At 44.8% G+C, this 24,167-nt stretch overlaps 1 protein-coding gene across 2 annotated transcripts in view; it reads right to left on the bottom strand.

Moving 5' to 3' along the window:
• Window positions 1-3,600: 3,600 nt before the first annotated feature.
• OSBPL10 (oxysterol binding protein like 10) overlaps window positions 3,601-24,167 on the bottom strand; it is a 331,186-nt gene continuing 310,619 nt past the window's right edge. The window contains exons 9-12 of one of the 2 annotated variants that reach the window (XM_004087931.3): window positions 13,576-13,762; window positions 11,423-11,605; window positions 6,833-6,986; window positions 3,601-4,887 (exon numbers count right to left, since the gene is read on the bottom strand). In XM_004087931.3, the coding sequence (XP_004087979.1) occupies window positions 4,843-4,887; window positions 6,833-6,986; window positions 11,423-11,605; window positions 13,576-13,762 (569 nt within the window). In that variant the 3' untranslated portion in view covers window positions 3,601-4,842. Of the gene's footprint in view, window positions 6,987-11,422; window positions 11,606-13,575; window positions 13,763-24,167 lie in introns of both variants that reach the window. The other variant, XM_030812227.1, reaches the window with a different exon arrangement.

The raw sequence follows: 24,167 nt of genomic DNA, 5'->3' as shown, positions 1-24,167 counted from the left end.
AAAAAGATCAACAAAATTGACAAACCTTTAGCTAGATTGATGAAGAAAAAAATAACTAAAATTAGAGATGAAAGTGAAGACATTACTACCAATTCTACAAAAATAACAAGGATCCTAAGAATACCATGAACAATTGTATGCCAACAAACTGAATAACCTAGATGAAAGGGACAAACTCCTAGAAACACACAACCTACGAGGATTGAATAATAGAGAAATAGAAAATCTAATTCATCTTATGAGGCCAGCATGCTCTGGTACCAAAGCCAGAAAAGACACAAGACAACTACAGATTAACAACCATTATGAATGAATATTGATTCAGACATCTTCAGTGAAATACTAGCAAAGCAAATTCAACAGCATATTTAAAGGATTATTCATCATGAGAACATGGAGTTTATTCTTAGAATGCAAGGTGGTTCAATGTATGAAAGTCAGTGCAATGCACCACACATTAACAGAATGGGGGGGAATCACATGATCAACTCATGCAGAAAAAGCATTCTGACAAGATACAACACCCTTTTATAACAAAAACACTCAGCAAAATAGAAATAGAAGGAAAGTACCTCAACATAATGAAGTCTATATATGAAAAACCCACAAGCAATCTCATAATGGTGAATGGCTGAAACTTTTTCCAGTAAGATCAAGAACAAACAAGGATTTTTTTTTTTTTTTTTTTTTTTTTTTGCCTCCTTCATTCAACACAGTATTTGAAGTTCTAGGTACAGCAATTAGTCAAGAACAAGAAATAAAAGACATCCAAATTTGGAAGAAGTAAAATCTGTTAGCAAATGACATGATTGTATCTAGAAAATCCTAGATCCCACACACTCCCCAAAAAACTGTTAGAATAAACAAATTCAGCAAAGGATACAAAACCAATGCACAAAAATCAGTTGTATGTGTTTTTTAAGAAATGAGGTCTTGTTATGTTGCCCAGGCTGGAGTGCAGTGGCTATTCACAGGAGCAATCATAGCATGCTGAAATCTCAAACTCCTGGGCCCAAGCAATCCTCCTGAGTAGCTGGAACTATAGGCATGTGACATTGTGCCTGGCACTTACGCTTTTATATGCCAACATTGAACAATCCAAAAAGGAAACTGAGAAAGATCTACTTACAGTAGTACCAAAAAGAGTAAAATACTTAAGAATTAAACTTAACCAAGGAAGTGAAAGACTTGCACAGTGAAAACTACAAAACATGCTGAAAGAAGTTACGACAGATAAATAAATGGAAAGATATTCTGGTTAACAGATTGGAAGACTTACTGTTAAGACAATACTACTCAAAGGGATCTACAGATTCAATGCAATCGCTATCAAAATCCCAGAGTTTTTTGCAAAAGTAGAAAATTTCATCCTAAAATTCACATGGAATCTTAAATGACCCTGTATAGATAAAACAATATTGAAAAAGAAGAATGAAGTTGGAGGTCTCATACTTCCTAATCTTGTAACTTGCTACAAAGCTACAGTAACTAAAAGAGTGTGGTACTGGCATAAAGATGGACATCGACCATTAGAAAAGAATAGAGAGGCCATAAATAAACATTTGTGTATATAGCCAATGATTTTCAACAAGGTACCAAGATCACTCAATGGGAAATGCAGAGTCTTTTCAACAAATGGTGTTGGGGAAACTGGATATCCACATGCAAAAGAATGAAGTTGGACCCTTATCTAACACCATATATAAAAACCAACTCAAAATGGATCGAAGTACCCCCTGCCCCCCAGTAAGACCTAAAACTATAAAACTCTTAGAAGAAATCATAGGACAAAAACTTCACCACATTGTATGTGTCAATGATTTCTTGGATATGACATCAAAAGCACAGGTACAAAAGAAAAATAAATTAGACATTATCAAAATTAAATACTTTTGTACATCAGAGGACACCATTAACAGTGAAAAGGCAACCAAAGAGTCGGAAGAAGATATTTGCACATCATATCTGATGAAGGATTAATATCCAGAAAGGATTAATATCCAGAAAGGGCTCCTAAAACTCAGCAAAAAGAACCTAATTTTAAAATGGGCAAAAGGATTTGAATAAACATTTTTCCAAAGATTTACAAATGGCCAAAACCACAAAAACACATGCTCAACATCACTAATCATTAGGGAAATATAAATCAAAACCACATTGAGATGGCACTTCACAGCCATTAGGATGGGGTTAAAAAAACAACAAAAGTAAAAACAAAATAACAAGTATTGGTGAGGATGTGGAGAAATTGGATCCCTTGTGCATTGCTAGTGGGATTGCAAAATGTGGCAGCCAGCTCCTGTGAGAAACTGCGTGGCAATTCCTTAAAACTTAAACCAGAATTTTCATATGATATAGCAATTCCACTTCTGAGTATATTTTTAAAATGCAGGGCTGAGCGCGGTGGCTCACACCTGTAATCCCAGCACTTTGGAAGGCTCAGGTGGGTGGATCACCTGAGGTCCGGAGTTTGAGACCAGCCTGGCCAACATGGTGAAACCCCGTCACTACTAAAAATACAAAACTTAGCTGGGCCTGGTGGCACGCGCCTGTAATCCCAGCTACTCGGGAGGCTGAGGCAGGAGAATCGCTTGAACCCGGAAGGCAGAGGTTGCAGTGAGCAGAGATTGCGTGCCATTGCACTTCAGCCTGGGTGACAGAGTGAGACTCCATCTGGGGAAAAAAAAAAAAAATAGTTAAAATGGTAGATTTTGTTACATATATTTTACCACAATAAAACATAATATGAACTCAGCAAGAAAATGAACAAATAGAGCAACATAGATTGAACTAGAAAGAAAATATTGGCTCAAATAAGCAAACTATGGTATGATTCAATTTTTACAAAAATAGGTAAAACCACTCACGCTGTTTAGAAATACACACAGTGTGTACAGTCTAAAACAACAACAAAAAACCCATAAGGGGATGGTTATTCCAGGAAGGCATGGAGAGGGATACAATTGTATAGGGGCACAATAGTGGCTTTTAAGGTACTGGTAAACAGGTTTCTTTAAGCAGTGGCTACAAGGGTATTCATAATTATTCCTGGAGTTGTACATATGTTTTATGTAAATCTGACACGTAACATTTCACAATTTTAAATGTACCCCTGGCCCCAAAAGAAAAGTGAGCCCTCTCCATGTTTTACTTCCCGGATGGTTTATGCTTTGTAGTCAGACTGGAAAATCCAACAACACAGTGATTACTTTTCAGTCTCATTTTCTTCTTTTTCTCAAAATAAATAGCATTTGTTCCACTTTCTCTGTCAGAAATAAGATGGTTCCAGATACTTGATTCACCCAGATGCTTTAAAGACTGTGGACCCAAGTAGGCTTCCATTATGACTTCTGGCAGTGACTCTTCTCGTGAAACAACACTCACTGGGTAGGAGTTAAATGTGCTTATGGACTTACCAGATAAACATTTATGAATATTTTCTGGTACATTTTTAAATGTGTTAAATACTTTTTCCATATAGATATGATTGCTCTTCATATCAATAACTAGAAATATCTAACCAGGAAAAGTTGAGCTCACTTAGAGCCACCAATCTAATAGAACTGTTGAATCCCTGAAAATAAAACACAGACACACATATGTATTCAATCGAAATATATTTGTCTAATATCTACAAAGTGTGAACAACTGGTCTTAAGAAAGCAGACAAAAGGCACAAAATTAGTATTACTACAGAGAAGCATTCATGCTATTTGGATTTTATAAATATTGGAGTGGCACAGTAAAAAATAAATTAAGCATTCAGCAAAAACCGGGTATTTCATTTTTTCCTTGCTTTGTATTTTGGTCACTCCTTTGACCTCATGTGTAAAGGCTAAAGACTGAAATTTAACTGAAACCATGGAATATTTATGCGGGCGCTATGTATGTTTTAGTCACAGTGCTTTCTTGCAGAGTTTGGCTTAACCAGAGAGGTGCACTTGAGGAAAAAATAATCCACAGGACATTCTCTTTTTCCCCAAACTAAATACAAGATTGAGGCTGTGGTTGTGCATGTTTTCAGGTGCATGCGTGTATTTAACTTCTAAAGCCCTTTTTCATCACAAAAGAAGTCTCCATATGATTGACTGGTTTTCTGATGTAAAAGAAGCAACTTCTCAAAAATGTATGACTAGCGCTGTGACCATGAGAGATGGGTGGAAAACTCCTTGGTGGGCCTTGGCTCTTAGTTGTCCCAAAGGTGCTCCATCCTGCAAGGCTCTGGCATAAATGTTTAACAGCTTCCTGCCAACCCCCATCCAGCAGGAAATAGTTGCTTATCTTTCTTGTCTGCGGACAGACAAAACACTGAGGTGGGGAGGGAGGTGAGAATCACAATAATTTTGAAATGATAGCCACCCATACTTCTACCAGGAATGAGCCACTTTCTCCCTTATGGACAGTGATCGGGCCATGCCAGTTCACCTTCATTTTGACAGGAGTTGACTAAGTGAGAGTATCTTTGTGAGTGTAAAACATTTTTGGCAAAGTGAAAAATAGAAAACTTTAAACTTCATTGATAAAAAGGAGCTTATGATTACCCACTTTAACCTTGGCGAGTGCAGTATTTAAATGTGTAATCATACGCAGATGTTTACATAGTGCATGTGTGTGAACGTATACGGTGTGTACACACACGTGCCCAAATGGCTCTTGAATAAATTCATTCCTCTAGCAGAGTGTGGGGGTGCACTTTTCATAGTATATAATTTCCCTCTCTCTTATCATTTCTTGGATGTTAATACAAGGTCTCAGTGAATGCCAACAAAACCCTGATACTCTACTACTTTAATATTCCTACAAAAACAGGGCTATACTGGAAAGCTCTGCACCTCCACCCCATCAGTGTGCTTTCCAGAGAGGATTGAAGTATACCCAGCCATCGCCCTGCAAGAGAAGAAAGGAGGCATTATTACATGGAGACCTCTCAACAGGGAAAAGGGGAAGCAAGGATAACCGCAGCCAGTCTGTGTGTGTGCCCTGTCTTAATACCTCACATGCAGGCCAGGCTGCTGGCCTCAGTACCCCTCCTCAGCCCAGCTGCTCTTTGGAGATCTAGATGACCTTGACCTTCCTACCCTGGCATGGCAGGAGGAAACCCCAAGAAATGAGCAAAATAAAAGGGGAGCTTGGTTGGCTTCCATCCAGACTGATAACTTGGCCAAAAAAAAAAAAAAAAAAAAAAAGGCACTTTGACAGTGGGACAAGAGAAAAGGAGAATAGCTAGATGAATGGCCAGGGGAAAGAAAAGGCAAGGGTGTGCATACCAGTGACTTCCAGCCCACAGGGGAACACCCAACAAAGGCTCTCTCCAGCAGGCAGTAGTCACAAACAAATCAGCACACACAAGAAACACCATCAATCAAATATCAAGTGAGAAAAAGGCAAGAATTAAAATCTAGTTATGACTAGAAGGCGCTATACTGAATAACTGTGCTGGTGTTCAGATGACTGTTACTCCTTACATGTCCCCAGCCCTTCTGTTATGGGCATACTGGCTTTTCTTAAACTCGGGAAGAACTGTAAATGTTTTTTTCGTTGTTGCTGTTTAATGCACAACCTTCCACAGAAGCCAGACAAACTAGCTCTCTCAAGCTACTAGCTCTCTCAGGAGAAAAGGGATCCACCTCACAGAAGGATCTTTCAAGGTTTTACCTCCCCTGGGCAGGGCTCCCACACAGGGTCCCCACTCAGTGACCCATAAAGGCAAAGTCTTCTCCAGGCAGCTTTCCTGTCTGAACCAGAATCCAACCTTGAAATCTCCTTCAGTCCACAGCCTGACTCTGGGGAGAACAGTGGTGGCTTCCTGCTCTTAACAATGAATCCGCCCCAGTTACCTACTATGTTGCCCTAACTCACTTCTCAGCCTTGTATATAGACAGAATAATCCCTCTTTGTAGCAGAAGTCAGGGGTTACCAGCACCTGGGCTAAAGAAAGCCCACAGATACATTTGGATTGGCTACTGGTATTTAAATTGTTTTAAATCTTTGACCATGCAAATAGGAGATTTCTCATAAAAATTTAGATTTCTGGCCTCTCATGAACAACTAGACAATCTGTTATTACTGGGAGATGAGTGGCATCTGCCCCAGCCCTCACCGGCCTGCTGTTCATTGATGTTGCTGGGTTCTTGTGGGCCTGCTTTAAGACGTGTGGCTCCTACATTTTCATAATTTCCAATTCTGTTCTCAGAGTGCTTCCCAATCCCTCCACAACTTCAAGAGCATAAGGGCTTCAGCTGGGCACACAGTGCCCTGCCCACTTGCCCAGATATTATTTCTAGCTTCCAGTGTCACATTTGCAGGTGACAGCAACAGCATTTTAGGCACAGGACTCAGGCTGGCCTTCCGCTGCAGGACTAGCCCTTGTGGCCCACAGGAGGCAAAGCTCTGAAAGGCAATTCTTCATCAGTGAGGGCTCCAGCCCACCCAGGTGTTGAGATGGCCTGTGAGGCACTCCTCAACTAATTTGTTACTAAAGATGATATAACAGGGGCCATGATGATTTTCTTTTTAAAAACAGAACAGTATCCAGTCTGCAGTCCCATCCCGATCCCTCACAGGCAGGCTGACATGCTTTTCTGACATAGGGATACTGGAGGGGAAGTGTCAGTTGCTCAGTTCTGCCCTCCAGAAGGTTTCATGAATATTGTGGCAGAAAACCTGTCCTGAAGCCTGATCCAAAGCTGGAGTCAGAACCGAGCTGCCCTAGTCCATCCCTTCCCCTGCCTGGTATTTATCCAATCTTGGGGGTTCAGCAAGAAAAACCCATCTACCGTCTCAGGACAAGTTCTCTCCTGGGCAAGGGCCCAATGACAGGCGGCAGAGTTACCTCCTGGATAAAATATTTGGGCTTCCATGGTGTGCGGAGGTTCTCGCGCTTCCGTTCCTCCACCCGCTGCTTCTCCTCCAGGTGCCGCTTCTGCTCGGTGGCTGCGTCAATGTCCCCCAGCCGTAGGTATCGGGTCACCTCCCGCCAGAGGTTCCTGGGGATGCGTGGAGGAGAGGAAATGATCAGCCAGGCCAGCTGGCTGCAAGCTCACAGAACTCTGCCAGGAGCAGCCAGAGCAGCAACAGGCAGCCAGGCAAGGCCCCTCTGGGGTAGCTCATCCCAGATACCTCAAAGACCCCGAGAGCCTGGATTTGAACCCAGGGCTACCCAGCTCCACCTCTGTGCTGTTTCTACTCTCCGCTTGTACCAGGCAGCATGCCTTTCTCAGGGCCCGGAGATTCTGGGAATCAAATCTAATAGTAGTAGTAGTATGCATTCTGCTACCACTACAAACAACGGTAGCAGGCACATATGGCATTTGCCATATTTCTAAGCATTTTACATACATAAACCCATTTAATCCTCACAGCAACCCAATGATATATTGTAGATGGTAGATTCTTATCTCCATTTTACAGAGGAGAAAATTTAAGGTCCACATAAGGTTAGGTGACTTGCCCAAGGACACCACACTGATAAATCAGAACAAGACCTGCTTTCCCACGAGGGAACCTGGAATTAGGGGTTAGAGGCTGATGCGTGTGTGGTGTGTGGGTATTTGTGTGTGCATGCTTATAGTGCGGGATCTCTCATCTCCCCCTATGTCTACACAAAGCCATTTCTCTGCTTCATGCATTCATTGTAGAACGCAGCCTAAAGGTAGTGAGGCCAGGCTGCTCGGCTCACTACCCCTCTTCAGCCCAGCTGCTCTTTGGACACTCAGATGACCTTGACTTTCCTACCCTGGCATGGCAGGAGGAAACTCCATGAAATGAGCAAAATAAAAGGGGAGCTTAGTTGGTTTACATCAATCAAGGCTGACTACTTGGAAAAAAAAGCACTTTGACAGTGGAACAACAGAAAAGGAAAGTAGCTAGTGTTTAACACTAGTTTGTATTTGGCTTATGTTTAACACACAGCTTTCCTCCTCAGGATGTCCTTGGGACCAGCCTGTATTCAGACACACTCTGTTCTAGAGAGAAAGGAAAGGACCCATGATAAATCACCACCCAAGCACTTCCTCACTTAAATGCATCAGAAGGTCGGATTTCACAGACAAGGAACTGTCAGAATGCCAGGTGGTGGAGATTCCCTCCCCGGCTTCTAGAAAATGAGCCCTCTTCACCCAGGGGTAAGTGAATGCCCATCTTTAGGTCCTGGGCCAGGGAGCACGTGAATGCCCATTATTAGGTCCTGGGCCAGGGAGCATATCTACAGCAGGTGTCCTTAACCCTTTCCCCAGCAACAGCTCAGAGTAGCAGAAAGGCTTGAGTGCTGGCATGGTCAGGCTGAGGACAGGCGGATGGGGCTGCCCGTGAACTAGGGACAGCCAGCAGCATCTCCTGGGGGTGCAGATGCCAACAGAAGAAACCCCAGCTGCACACACACACAAGAAAACTGCTGGCACTGAGAGATAAGCCAGATCTGACTGGTCTCTCAGTCCCTGCTCTTTCCACTGTACCCTCATAACTGATTTAAGAGGAAAGACTCGCCCAAACAGTAAGGCTGGGTGAGGGAAGAAAATGAGGGGTGGGTGTTGGGTGAAATCACAGTAATTCTCATCACACACTCTCAACACACACCTTACTCTGAGGGTGGGGCTGGGCACCAGGACAGCTGGGGTCAGAGGGTCCTCTCAAGGGCAGAACCTCCCATGATAAGTCCCATCTTAAGACAGTGGCCCCAAGTATAGAGGGCAGAGAGCCCAAAACCAGAGACAGGGTGATGGGACCGGAACCACGGACAAAGATCTCTGCCCAACATGAATAGGGACCCAACCAGGAGAGTCACCTGAGAGTGGGGAGGAGAATGGAGTGGAGGAGGCTCTGAACACCATGCTGAAAGAAAAAGGAGTCTCCAGGGTGGGGAGGGATGGCAGCAATTCAGTAAGAAAAGCCAAAGGAAGCTGAGGTGAGCTTGCTCTGAGGAGGGGAGGGCAACATGGCAGAGGTCGAGCAAGTGGCTGAGGCAGGGCAGGACTGGCGTCTCTGGGTGCTGGTTCTGCCTTAAGTCACTGGGCCCCTGAGGGCTCTGGCCAAGGCAGGGTTTCTGCTCAGACCAAGCTCTGGGCCTTGTGAGCAGACTTACAGGTATGGGAAGACCGAAGACCACAGAATTATCTTCATTCTACCACTAATGGGACTGGAGTTCCCTTCCCAGAATTCTAGTTGGGGACTGGAGGCCTCACCAAGGGCTGGCACCACTGTGAGAGCTAAGACAACTGTTCTAACTGCTGTTGTCTAACCTAGCCATGCTGATGGTCCCTCCTTTCCTCTGCAGGGAAGGCCTAGCACATCTGGCTAGGAGAGTGAACACAGGTGCTCTGAGCAGCCAAGGAGACTTGAACCAGCCACTCCACTCCTCAAGGCTGTTTCCTCTGCAGAGAACAAGGATGGGTGGGCTCAGTATCCCTATACAGCAGTCCCCCTTTACCCATGGAGGATGCATTTGGAGACCCCCCAGCAGATGCCCGAAGCCACAGATAGCACCAAACCTATATATACTATGTTTCTTCCTATACATACATACCTATGATGCCATTCAATTTATAAATTAGGCATAGTAAGAGATCAATAAAATAGGACAATCATCACAATATAGCATAATAAAAGTTATGTGAATGTATTCTCTCTCTGAAAATACTGTAATATTTTCAGGTGGTGGCTGACTGCAGCTAACAGAAACTAAAGACAGCAAAATCACAGATAAAGGGGGCTACTGTAGCTTGTTCCCTATTTCAGTAAAATCCACATAAACAGACAAAAAGAGGTAGCACCTTCTCTCTTACTCTGGCACCAGACTCCATCCCTGCTCTAAGCTGAATTCTGAGTTCCCATAGGCTAACAAGCAACAAAGAGTCTTAATAAGGAGTAGCTAAACTACTCTGATATCCTTGAAAGAAAAGTAGCAGGTGATCATAGTTTTGTTCTCAATAGCTGGATCAGAAACAACAGTCATGTCATGATATGAACCACAGGTTTCCCCATTCTGGGAATGCTTTATCAGAGGCAGTGTGGGCAAGGGGATGGATTTCTTTCCTTATCACAGTCTTCCCCTTGTCCTGCTACTGCTGCCCAACAGGATGTACTGAAAAAGACAACTGGTAAGAGTCCAAGCTCTCCAGTTAGACACAGAGAAAGGTTATGCTCACTGTTCTCAAATAAACTGATTAACAAGCAAGAGTGTACTAATTCTACAGCAAAGCAAAGGTTCCAGGGATACTGAAACTGTTTCCATTAAACCCAGTTATTAATATAATGTATTATCTATGCATACTGTGGTGTCCCTACTTTGTTCCCACTTACAAGAACTGTTTCTGTTTGTTACAAACTCTTGTAAGTAATAGTAAAGCTTTCACAAAATCATCTGTAATCGCATTTTAACCCTGCATCGTATTTCTAAAGAGTGTATGCTCTTAGATTAGAGCAGCAGTTGGCAAACATTTTCTGTAAAGGGCCAGAAAGTAAACATTTTAGGTTTTGCAGTCCATATGGTCTTGGTTGCAACTACCTAACTCAGCCATTGGTAGCAGAAAGGCAGCCATAAGCCATATGTAAACGAATCATGGCTGTGTTCCAATAAAACTTTATTTACAAAATCAGCCTCAGGTTGGATTTGGCCCACAGGCCATAGTTTGCTGATGTCCTACATTAAAAAATAAAACTGGCATATTCCAAGGAGATTCTGCTTCTGTGCCTGCATAAACATCACATTAAGTGGCTGCATTATATTCATACCATAGCCACAGAATAGATCTACAAATTGAATGGATACTTCGCAATTTACTTAACCATTTTCCAAATATTAGACAGGTGATTTCTTTCTTTTGTTGCTTAGTTTTCTTTAAAAAAATAAACCATTTTATGTTGTTTAAATTTTTTCTGAATTTAAGAGTTTGCCCTGAGAACAGATTCTTAGAAGTAGAATGTGAGATTAAAATGGATTCATGAATTGAAAGCTACTGATCCATGCAGCTAAACTGCACACACTCCTACTAGAAGGACAGGGTATAGAGTGTCAATTTTACTACACCTTTCCCAGCATTTAATTTTTTTAATAACATTGCTACTCTGGCAAGAAAAAAATAGTATCTCACTGACTCACTGTGCAGTTCTTTGATTACTGTCAACTCTCTGTATTTACCTTTGCAATTAAGCAACAGATCAGAGGAGTTGACAAACTTTTGCAGGACAAGCAGTGAAGTCTGTCCTCACACCCCACCCCATGACTACAGAATGACGTAACTGAAAGCTGAAAGGTTCTGCTCCTAAGTGACACACAGTAGAAAATTAAAATATCTAAAGAAGCCAGGAGAACATGCTTCCTGGCCGTCTCCAGTCGCTAAGCTTCAAAGTCTTCTTTCTTTTCTGTCCCTTGAGTCAAGTGCCCAGCATGACTAAGCTGGAGAGGAAGACACAGCCCGGTTCTCACCTGGACTCCATGGGTCCCTGCTTCTCGAGAGGTCTGATCTTCTTGGGATACACTGGCAGTGTGGTTGTGTCGATGACTTTGGTTTCTCCATTGTTGTAGGTGAACTCTAAAGTACCATTCCATTCCCCATGGGCTTTACAAACAATGGTGTTGGTTGGGTTGTGCTTCACTTCTGCGGTAACCCTGAATTAATGAGTCAAATGAGCACACTTTGCAAAATGATAAAAACAGAGACTTCAAAGGTACACCCATCTCTAGAGAATTTTTTTTTTTATCAGGAATGGGAAGGAGGGATTGCTTTTGCAGCTTTGCTCAAAGACTAGCTCTTAAAAGATGATCTAATATCCTGAACAGCAAAAGAAAGCATCACTGGAAATAATAGTGATATTTGAATAAAGTCTATAGGTCAGTTCATAGCAATACAGCAATGCTAATTTCTTAACTGTGATAAACACAGATATCACTGGGACGAAAATCAGGCAATTCAAGAAAAACAAAATAAGTGGGAAGGGGACGAGAGATAAAAGACTACAAATATGGTGCAGTATCTATAGCTCGGATGATGGGTGCACCAAAATCTCACAAATCACCACTAAAGAACTTACTCATGTAACCAAATACCACCTGTACCCCAATAACTTATGCAAAAAATTAATTTAAAAAAAGGAAAACAAAATAACATATACTCTCTCTTCTCCAAAATAACATCTAATAATGCTACATTTTAACCCTAAAAAGAGTGTAAGAGTGTAGGGTGAGCTTTTCAATCCTTAAATCAGGTCTATTTTGTATGGGGTCAAACATGGTTGCCCACAATCCCAACAGAGCTTATGTTGGAAAAGGAGGGAAACATCCACTCCAGCATCCACACATCCCCTGAATGAAGGCTGAGCAAAACCTAGAGTCTCAGTCTCAATCAGTACCTTCCTGCTCACAGTAGTGGCTCTGAGGAATGACTTCAACCTCTCTTTTAAAGGACCTTTGTGGAGATTTGCGACCTCTCTTTCACCTGCCTTGCCTGTGGGAATTCCAAGTGAAAGCAGACTCCCAGCTCCCTCTCCACCATTGAGCTTTCTGCACGGTTGAAGGAACACCACAGAAACGGGAATGCCTGCCCCAAGGCAGCCATGTGTAGGATCTAAACTCCCCTTTTCCTTAAGGCCCAGCTCAGGCTGAATTTAGAGTTTTCAAACAGACTGGGAGGCTTTCTCCTTGAGCATAAAAACAGTCACAGTTCTTAGGTAGCAATGCAGAGGCTCACAGGCAGGTATGAGGCATCTTCTGGGTTGCACACAGTGGAAAGATATTAGTGGCATTCCGGTAAATATTTAACAACTGGATCTCCAAAAGGGAAAACACCTGATTTGTACCATTTGCCAATTTCTGTGGTGCTCATCATGGCTGATTTCAGCTACTAACATGATAGCACTGAACGTGAAGTACACATAAATCAGTTCTTATGAGCTGGTGTTTGCTGGCTCCAGGTGCCCCCAAGGGTGTCCACGTGCCCCTGTGACACTCTGACACACTCACACTAATACCATGCAGAATAATGCTTTCCAAGAAAAAGGGCAAAGATGGAAGTTTGTACAGTATATCTTGCTTACACAGTAGAGCTGTGCTAAAAGAGGAATATTTTTTATAGCTGCAGCAATAAAAACAATTTTGTGCTTCCTCAAAGAGCAGACCTCTTCTTCAATTACTTAGGCTTGGGCTTCCCCAGTTTTTCAAAAGAAAGAAATGATCCTGACCTCATGGATGCATGACACAGAATTGAGGATAGTGTAGCCAACTAATGTGAAATGGGGAACTGTCTGGCTATGTCTGGGTTCATAGATTCAATCACTTTAAAGCAAAGCAACAAACTGTGGCTTCAGAAGGGAGAGTTTATTCCAACAAACAGAAGTGCTTTTATTCTCTGGCGTGTGCTCTGCAAATGCATCACCAAAGATTTAACCTTAAGTTTAGAGTGGGGAAGACTCCAAAAAACTGCCATGTAAGGTAGGGAAGAGGCATCTCTTTTGGAAAAGACCTTAACAATTTTATCTTGATTTTCAACTCATCCCATTACTGAAACTCAGTCTTCTAATGGTGAAAGGAAACTCAGGGCATCGTGTTAAGACAAAGCCAGAGCCTCTCCAGCCAGCTCCTACCTGTGGACTTTCCCTCCATAGAAAGGCTTCGTGTGGAATATCACTGTCGCTGAGTACCCAGTCTTGGCACAGTTGATGCTGACTTTTCCTCCGAGCTCCACCCATGGGATGGTGAGAATGGACCGGGCGTAGGCACTAGGCAGGGTGAATACGTACTCCTCCCCATGTTCCAGGAGCCTCAACACACCTCCAGGGAGAGAGGAGGGAGAGTTAGCAAACACGCGAAGAGGGCACTGGGGATCAGAAGAAATGAAGATGGGAAACCACAGAGCCTCCTGCACAGATATCACACCTCCCACCTCTGCAGAGGTGAGCTGCTCGTTCACTGTGGGCTCTACTGTGTGCAAGGCACTGAGAATACAGCAGTGAACAAGACAGACCCACTTTCTGCCCTCAGAGAGCAGAATAGAAAGGTGGTCATTAGTCACCAAATGAACACAAAATTGTAACAGTGATAAAGGTGGGAGGGCAAGGTGGCCAGCACAATGGAGGCCTCCAACAGGAGAGACTGACTTGGTAAGGGAAGGTTTCCCTAAGAAAATGAACAGGGGAAGGAAGAGTGTTCTGGGCAGGGGGAAGAGCATGTGCAAAGGCCCTGGGGTGGGAAGGAGCCTGGTAAGTGTGAAGAGGCTGGGAAGAGGGCCCACATGCAGAAGAGAGATGGTATGTATAGGTGTGGAGAATGACCAAGTTAGCAGGGGTCAGACCTTGTCTTTTAAACTTCTAGGAAGAGTTCTGCCTTTATCCTGAGAGCTACAGAGACAACCTCAATGGTTCTCATGAAAATAGAGAAATCAGGCTGTACAGCTGCTGTCAGCAACCTTGGGAAAGACATCTGCCAAGAGTGGGACTCTAAACACTTACTGCCCACGCACTTCCAGAGAAAGGGTTCTCCAACCTACAACCCAAAGTGAGAAAGGCCTTATTCCTCTCAAACCAATGCAGAATTTTGTTCATTTTTCTAGGGAACAGGGCCACAGTTTTCATCAAGTCCCCAAGACTACCCCCAAAATACAGAAGCTCCCAGGACTGCCATAGAGTTGTATACAGAGGCCCTATACAGCTGGCAGAGGCCCTGAGACCCAGCACTACAGCTCTCTTAAGATCACATCTTCACAAGGCACTTCTCAGTCTCCCATCCAATACTTTGGCACTTGGCTCCCTAGAGATGCATATTCTCGGCTGCACTCCAGCTCACCCCAGGCTTTGCTCTAGGGTTGCTCTGAGCTCGTCAAGAGTGCTCTGAGCGTTAGGAGGGTAGAGGACCAGAGGTGGTTAGCAACAGCACCTTCCTGGGCTTCCAGTCCTCCACTGGAAAGAGTGAAGAGTGGGGTCAATGGCTGCCACATGAGAGCACTTTCCAGCTGCCAGACATTCCTGGGAGCTCCACATGAACTATCTTCTTCAGCTCACAACAGCCCTATTTGGCAATGATTATCGTTTTAATAAGAATGAGGAAACAAACTTTTAAGAGAGGTTAAGTAATTCAGCTGTTTAATACTTCCCTCTTAGGCTACATACGCATCTAAATCACTTAGCGCTAGAATTTGCGGGGGGGGGGGGGGGGGGGGGGGAGGGAGGGAGGGAGGAAGAGAGAGAGGGAGGGAGGAAGAGAGAGAGAGAGGGAGAGAGGTAGAGGGAGGGAGAGGGAGAGAGAGAGGACACCAGGAGGATAGGGAGAGAGAGAAGGAAGGAGGGGGGAGTGGGGAGGGAGGGAGGGCAAGTTTCTTTTAGTATAGATGAGCTTGCCAGGGGAGTCTGAGGAGAGATGGGGTTAATTTGTACAAAGGGGCCAGACGCGGTGGCTCACGCTTGTAATCCTAGCACTTTGGGAGGCCGAGGTGGGCGGATCACGAGGTCAGGAGATCGAGACCACGGTGAAACCCCGTCTCTACTAAAAATACAAAAAATTAGCCGGGCGTGGTGGCGAGCGCTCCCAGCTACTCAGAGAGGCTGAGGCAGGAGAATGGCGTGAACCCGGGAGGCGGAGCTTGCAGTGAGCCGAGATCGCGCCACTGCACTCCAGCCTGGGTGACAGAGCGAGACTCCGTCTCAAAAAAAAAAAAAAAAAAAAAATTTGTACAAAGGAGTCATGGTTGCTGTTAGTTTCTAAAGTCAATACTAAGATGTGTTCAACTATAGTTCAATTTACCGTGGAGAATTCCTCTAATTGCCCATGCACTACAGTATTTAGGACACACTAGGCTTGTCCGAACCAACAACATCACTCTCAGCTCTCAGTTAAATCCATTAAAGTCAGTTTTCCCAACCCATGAAATACTTGGCTGGTTCTGAAAACCCAAGTTGACATGCTAGTATGTGTTTAGGGGCCTCAATCCCTCCCAGTGTGGAGGGGTCCTCAGACACATGGACACATGCAGGCACTGAGACACCCAGGAGAAGCAGATCATGTGGGCTGGACTGGAGGGCAGGTATCACAGCAGCATTTACATCCTATCTCTCTCTGGCTGGGAACATAATTGAGTACATTTCAGGCAAATCCACAAATAGCGTAAGTCCACTACACCAAATACACTGCATATCAGAAGAGATGGGCCTTCTCCCCTCTTCTCCACTCCAACTTGCTGGAGCTCTCTTGACTAAACTCATCTTGCTAAAAGTAAAGCCCCAGGCCACCTCTTGCTCTCACTCTGTCACTCATTCTTCCTTCTGCATTTCAGAGAGAAGAGCATCCCAGATGACCCTGGAGGCCTTGTCCTATCCAAGCAGTTAAGGGAGGAGTGTTGTGTTCTGAGGAGAATTAGACATCGGTGTTTCAATCCTGATAGTTTCTGATCAGGACCCTTGGAGAAGAATGGCCAAGTCTGACACTGTTTTTTGTTCAAAGCCTACCTTTATATCTGACTTCTCTGAACTGGATTGAGAAGACAGCCTAAAGCAGGTGGAAAATTGCAGCCAATGTCAAACACAGATCAACACTTGGTTCTTCTTGACCAACAGCGAGGGAAAGTGGAAGAGAGAGATGTCACCTCATATATCCCTCTCTACTCAAGTTTTATCTCCCAAGACCCCGATTCCTTGGGTGCCAGCTGTATCCTCACAGACTTGGAGACTGTGGCAGCTGAGAGAGGCCCCTGGACCCTGAAGAGAAGGCTACCATTCACCATGCCTTCAAGGCCCCAGAGGAGACGGTCCACTGCCACCCTCCCGACAGCACTAATGGGCTACAGATAGCCCCCAACTTACTATGGTTCAACTTACAATGTTTTGACTTTACAATGGTGCCAAAGCAGTAAGTGTTCAATAGAAAACATGCTTTGAATTTTGGTCTTTTCTGAATCTAGTGATATATGGGATGACACTCTCGTGTAATGCCAGGCAGCAGCAGCGAGGCTCTTTTTCTTTTTTGGAGACAGGGTGCCACTCAGTCACTCAGGCTGAAGTGCAGTGGCGCGATCATGGCTCACTGCAGCCTTGACCTCCTGGACTCAAGCAATCCTCCTGAGTAGCTGGGACTACAAGCATGCCCCACCATACCCAACTAATTGAAAAAAAAATTATTTATAGAGACGAGGTCTCCCTGTGTTGCCCAAGCTGGTCTTAAACTCTTGGGCTCAAGTGATCCTCCTGCCTCTGCCTCCCAAAGTGACTGTAAACAAACTCCTATATAGGTTGGATATTTGACCCCCTCCAAAACTCATGTTGAAATTTGATCCCCAGTGTTGGAGGTGGGGCCTAGTGAGAGGTGTTTACGTCATGGGGAGGGATCACTCATTAATGACTTATGGCCATCCTAGCAGTAATGAGTGAGTGCTCGCATTAGTAGTTTTTTCAAGAGCTCCCCTGAGAGCTAGTTGTCAAAAAGAGGCTAGGCCTGTGCAGTGGCTCACTCCTGTAATCCCAGCACTTTGGGAGGTGGAAGTGGGAGGATGGCTTGAGCCCAGGAGTTTGAGACCAGCCTGGGCAACATGACAAAGCCTCATTTCTATAAAAAAATTAAAAAAAAAATTAGCTTGGCATGGTGGTGAGCACCTGTAGTCCCAGCTACTTGGGAGGTTAAGATAGGAGGATCGCCTGAACCCGGGAGGTCGAGGCTGCAGTGAGCTGTGGTCACGTCACTGCACTCCAGCCTGGACAACAGAGTGAGACCCTGTCTCAGATAGATTAGAGAGAGAGAGAGAGAGATAGATAGACAGACAGACAGATACAGACAGATAGATAATAGATGATAGATAGATAGATAGATAGATAGATAGATAGACAGACAGACAGACAGACAGACAGACAGACATAGATGGAAAAGTGCCTGGCACCTCCCCCACCTTGCTTCTGCTCTTGCCATGTGACCCCCACACAGGGGTTCCCCTTCCTCTTCCACCACTAGTGGATGTAGCCTGAGGCCCTCGTCGGAAACAGATGCTAGTGACATGCTTTTTGTACAGCCTGCTGAACTGTGAGTCAAACCTGTTTTCTCTCAGGTATTCCTTTATAGCAACGCAAATGGACTAGGACACAACCCATCCTCTCAAGTGTACTGTGCTGCCGGATGATTCTGCTCAACGGCAGGCTCATGTAAGGGTTCTGAGCATGTTTCAGATAGGCTGGGCTAAGCGAGTATATTGCTAGGCTAGGTATATTAAATGTAGTTTCATCTTAGGATATTTTCACCTTCGGATGGGCTTATTGGGACATAACACCATTATAAGCCAAGGAGCATCTCTACTTGGTAGTAAAATCCTTCCAGGCGAGCAATATGTCTCCCTGGCACCATAACCTCACCCCTGATGTCTACTGCATTCCTATTTTGTGGTTCACCCTTCATGTCCTTAATCGGGATACCTTGGGGACTCCCACCACTCGCATGTCTAGCAGGAAACCTCTACAGACTGGAAACACACAACAGCCACAAACTCAGCTGGCTGGTACTCTTAGTCTCATTCATAAATATGAACTTTGTAGTAAGGTAGGATTGTACAGCTGAGATTTTCTTCACCATGTTTTTTCGTGGAGAATATTCCACGACATTTTTTAAGACCTGGATGAAATCTTAGAGGATCATTCCAAGTCCTCCGTCACTCACCAGCCTGGCAATCTTAACTTCTCTGTGCCTCAGTTTCCTCATCTGTGATGCAGAGATAATGGTATCTGTATCTCCCACGGCTGTGGTAAAGATGGAGAAGGCGATTCTAAACTCAGCTAACAGCACTGCAGCATGGCACACTGCCAAAATCCTGAAGGTTTTATGTCTTAATTACTCCTCATTCTTTAAAGCAGCCCTCTCGATGGGTATCACCACCTGGCAATAAAAAGGAAACTACAGGGCCGGGCACAGTGGCTCACGCCTGTAATCCCAGCACTTTGGGAGGCTAAGGTGGGTGGATCATGAGGTCAGGAGATCGAGACCATCCTGGCTAACATGGTGAAACCCCATCTCTACTAAAAATACAAAAAATTAGCTGGGCGTGGTGGCAGGTGCCTGTAGTCCCAGCTACTCGGGAGGCTGAGGCAGGAGAATGGCGTGAACCTGGGAGGCGGAGCTTGCAGTGAGCCGAGATCGCACCACCGCACTCCAGCCTGGGTGACAGAGCAAGACTCCATCTCAAAAAAAAAAAAAAAAAAAAAAAAAAAAGGAAACTACAACGTCTTCCAATGGGCTATACCTGTAAGGGATGGAAGAGACACAGGGCAGACTTTCTCTAATGTAATACTGCATAAGAGATAGCATCCTCCTCCCATTTGTCTTCAGAAAAATCTCTTCCAAATCAAAGTAAAATTTCCCCCAAGTCCTGGGGGAAGTCAGTGAGCCTCAGAGCTAAACTGATTTGAAGGCACTGGCAAAACCACATGCCTTTGGCTTTTTTCTGAAAATCCATAAATGTGTGTTCATTCATCAAATCACCTGCAATTATGCCTTCTTAGTACATATTCTTTATTTTCAGGGTTGCATTTTAAAAAAAAACTCTCCTTAATATGAATAAAAGACTTACATTAAAATTAGACTTACAAATGGGATCACAAATATAAGTTACTTCTTCATTTGGCCTAACAGCTAAGAGAAGCTAAAAAAAAAAAACATCAAATAATCAATCTTTCCATGCACGGTTAGTCCTCAGCCTGGGAGATCTTCATTTGAAATTCCACAAACTGATTCACCAATAAACATAAAGGCAAAGCATTAAGATTTTCAAACTGATAAACTTAAAATAATTTTGTGCCCAATCTCAATCTGAGGAACCAAAATATTCAGCTGGGACATTCATCCTGGAAAGCAGAGTCACAAAAGGAACTCTGGGAAGTGTGTTTGCAGACCCGGCAGCATCGGCACTCACAAGCCCAGTGGCAATCATGTCGCTTCCTCTCATTAGAACTAACTGTTTTTCCCCACAGACTCAATTAAGAGCCTGCACCATTTACCAGGCATTGATTCAGGCATTTTGAGGGAAGTGGGCTGTAAAGAGCAGCTGAACGCCCCTCAGCTCCACAGCGGTGTGAGGTTGGGAGGGGTGAGCAGCCCACACTTTCCCATAGAAGAGGTGTTAGGTTGACTGAACAGTGTCGGCTCTCACTGTCAGCAACAGAAATGAGAGGGTGGGACAAAGGGGTGCAGTCTCTGGGGTCAACGTGAGTGAATTCAGGGCATAATGAAGCACTTCATAACAGCATTTCATTACAGTCAAATATGCCACAGCCTAAAGGCCATGATTTAAGAGATAAGCCCACGTATTTACGTTCACAATTCCAAGTGGACCCATGTAAGATCTCACTTTCATAATAAGCAGATGGAAAAAGCATTATTTACACCCAATCAACAAATTCATGGAATGTGCAGGAAATATGCGAGGGAAGGGAAATTATCCAACCTCCTGCCTTCCCCCAATCAAAGGAGCTCTGAGTGTGGGAGCCAGAACCTTCTGCTTCGAAGTTTGGAGATTCTTAGAAATAGTTTGTGTGAAAAATCAGATCCTGCGTTACAGAGGACACGTTCTAATTAATACGAAAGATAAGGGGACATGGCTACTGAAAGCACTTAGGCAAACTCAAGGCCTCACAAGAATGAGCCAAGGGTCCCCCGGCCATGCCCAGACCCACCCACAGCAGGAAAACATCAGGTGAGTGACCAGGAAGGGCCATGTCCAGGAGAGGCCTTTCACAGTCTCTCTCCAGAATCTTCTTTCTGAACTCAGCATGCTATTGAGAAGTTCTGAGTGGAATTTTCAAGCAGTTAGAAAAAGTGAGAGCAACAAATTCTAATTCTGCTTCATCTGCAGGCTGCATCTGAGGGCCTCAGGAGAGGGCGTTCCACGGCTTCTCACCCACGACACTGTGGTCCTGGGCTGGGTAAAGTGAATCAAGGGCTCCAGCCTCCGCCTGCTGCCTATGAGAAACAGAGGAGCTATGATCCTGAGACCTCACAGACCTACCCTGTGGAGACACGGACTCCAATGGCCAAAATAAGACAGAGCAAAGATGTTGGTTAGTTCAGGGGACAGAGGGCTAAAAGGACCTCATCACTCTCTCAAGTTCAGCTGCAGAGGCAATGAAAGGAGGCCATGTGCGGTGCTGGGCTGAGGGGTGCCCCGTTGACGGTGTGGCTTAAGTGAAAGGGCTAGAGACACCAGAGGGAGACAGGAAGGATGAGGGTGCAGGGAAGCAGAGGGAAGAAGATGATGATGAACATGCTGTGTAGAGGGAAGAAGGGAAAGATGAACACATTGTGTGGGGAAGGGAGAATAACCAGCTTTAAAACAATCACACACGTGACACCATTGCACGCCCACCTCCTTGTCGGAGCCCACCGCTGGTGGTCAGGGACAGGGGAACAGTGACTACTATTTGGTAGAGAAGGAAGGATCCTGAAGGGAGAGAGATTGTGTTTCTTTGAAGAATTCCCTAAATCACTAAAAATGGATTTGCAAATCTACCTTTTCGAACATTTCCACATATTTGTCTAATGGCAAGAATTAGGGGCTCACAGACTGGGAGGCATCGACCCTCTACTCCAATTTAAGAATCTAGCTTTCCCAGGCCTTGACAAGTGGCAACAAGCACTTCTGCTGAGTGCAGGGAAATCCCCAGACAAAAGGCATTCTATTCACCAAGCACTTACTCTAATCACAGATTCAAACTGTGTGTGTGTGAGTCTGTGTGTAGGAGGGAAGAAGAGAAATAAGAAACAACTTGCCTCTCTGCTTCTATCTTTGCACTGGGCCCTCTCCACTTCTGCCTTCAGTCTATTCTTCACTCAGCCAACACAGGGATGCTGCTAAAATCATGTCTACCCTCAGCGACTCCCATCTCAGATCAAACGGCAAAGACGTTCCAGAGCCCCAAAATCAGATCCCAAAATGTGGCCTCTCCTCTCTGGCTTTATGTCCTCTCTTCCCAGCCACCCACTCACTCTGCTGCAGACACAGTGGCCCCTGGCTGTCCTCAAAACACCCCAGCCACTCGCTCCCAACTTGGGGCCTTACCACTTGCTATTCTTTTTTGCCTAGAAGACCCCTTCTTAAACCTGCTTCAGGCCTTTCCTCAGCTGCTCTATCTTGTTGAGGTCCACATTATTGAAAATTGCAACCTCCCTGCCCCAGCTTCACTCTCTCTCCTCCTTCCTACTTTGTCTCTTAGTGTCAATCATCATCCATCACACTGAGGACTTCACGCACATGTCTTGTCTTCTCTCTGACCCTCCTGTTGGAGCATGAGCTCCCGGGGCAGGGAATCTGTGTGCTGTGGCCTCTGCTGCATCTCTGGCATCAAGGATGGTGCCAATCACTTCACAAACAAATGGATGAATGGATAAGTGAATGGGTAAATGACAGATTTATTCAAGCCACCACTGTTACCGATAAGGAGGTAAACATGTTTAAAATACTATCTGTAGAAAATGTGTAAGGAATCATCTCGCATGTGGGGCATAAATACAAAGTGTGAACTGCCTTCTCTGCCTTCTCTAGCAAACAAACATATTTCATCTTCAAAATATTTATTATGTGGGAAATTTAGAATAAGGAATAAAATTAAATAGAATGAGATGAGTCTCCTGAATACCAATTTTTGTTTTTAAGAAAAGGAAAAGATTTTTTACCAATATAAATCTCATAGCACGAGGCAAGCAACCTATGAAAACACAGAGCCCCAGATAAGTCAAAATCAAAATTAATGTTGCTCCCATTTCTTATTACAAACTCAAGTATAAAAATCAATGCGAACATAAACCTCCCACAGGGGAGTCCTTGGCAATCTCCCTGCTTTCAATAGGAAGAGCTACCTGAGTATTCTAACCAGAGCTCTTAGTTCATGCAACTTCAAGAGTCCCCAGTCTGGGCTGAAACACACTTTTTGAAACCTGCCAGGGGGCTTTAACCCAAACAGTGCTGCACGGTGGCAGCTCCCTGTTGCTTCATCCAAGGAGAAGGCAGAGTTCAGGAGAACAAGCAGTCACTGGGGTCAGAAAAGAGGCCTGTGAGGAAATACCTCTCGTTCCTCTAGCCCTGCCCGCCCCACCCAGAAGCACACTTGAATCAAGTTTGTTTTCTCAATGTCAGAGAGAGGCCTCAACAGCCCTGGCTGTGTCCATACAGGGCTCTAACCCCCCTTGACCTGGTCCCCCTTCCCCGGCCCACCACCTGCTGCTCAACCCTGATCCTCTGCTCTTCCTGGGCTTGTGAACTCAGGGGGTTGCCTGAACCTCCTCAGATTCTGGTATCTCATCCACAGGTCAGAGATGAGCTGAGAAATGGCCCCTGACTCAAGGAGACCCCAGCACCTGTCCTGCATCCCCCTTCACTGGCTTGTGCTGAGGGCAGGATGGATATTGTGAACTATGCTTGGGTTCCTAGGCAAGCTGCCTCTCTCAGGCACCTCATCTGTGAAATGAGGATAGCTGGACTCATCCAGGGTCTGCTGAGCATTCTGAAGCAACAGAACCCTTTTGGAAATAAACTGGTGTAGGGAAGTCCATCTGGTAAATAGGTAAGGATGGATGGAGATGCTCAGGCTGGAGTGGACTTGGAAGAACACCAACCTTGCCACTCACTTCCTGTGTCCCTCTAAGGAGCCTGGGATTCTCTACAGCACAGCTGGAAACCCTGGAGCATATGGGAGACAAATGCGCTTTCAGCTACAAGATTTCATGGTCCAGTCATCACTGGTAACAACTCCTCTTTAAGAAGAGAGACCACTTCAGGCATCCGTCTCCCCTTGTCAACAGCAGGAAAGGCCAGACAACCCAGTCATGAATTGGGATTTTTCTAATTGGAAAATAGTTGTAATACCGCACTCTCACAGAAGATAACCTAAGAGGGGGATAATACTCATTATTGATGAGGTTTATCTAAAGATAGATGTATTTTTACATCTTTCCCCCACAGATACAACCCACCTCCATCTGAATTGTGGAAAAGGCCTAAACTTTTTGGGCGGCCCAAGGTCATCCTGGGCGGCCCAAGATCATCCTGGTGACAGGTGTGTCCCTAGCCTCCTGCACAAATTAATGAATGTCTCACTGGTGAACTTCTTGATCCTGATTGATCCTTGAGAGGAAGGTGTGACGAGTGCAGCATGAGCTGGCTGATTACTAGACCTGTATGCAAGGAAGACCCCGGTGAAGGCCCGACACGAATGCTGAGTGC

Source organism: Nomascus leucogenys, chromosome 4 (assembly GCF_006542625.1).
Source record: "Nomascus leucogenys isolate Asia chromosome 4, Asia_NLE_v1, whole genome shotgun sequence".
In the NCBI taxonomy this organism is placed as follows: Eukaryota; Metazoa; Chordata; class Mammalia; order Primates; family Hylobatidae; genus Nomascus; species Nomascus leucogenys.
Note: the sequence above shows the minus strand (reverse complement) of the source record. Positions and strands in the feature narration are given on the sequence as shown.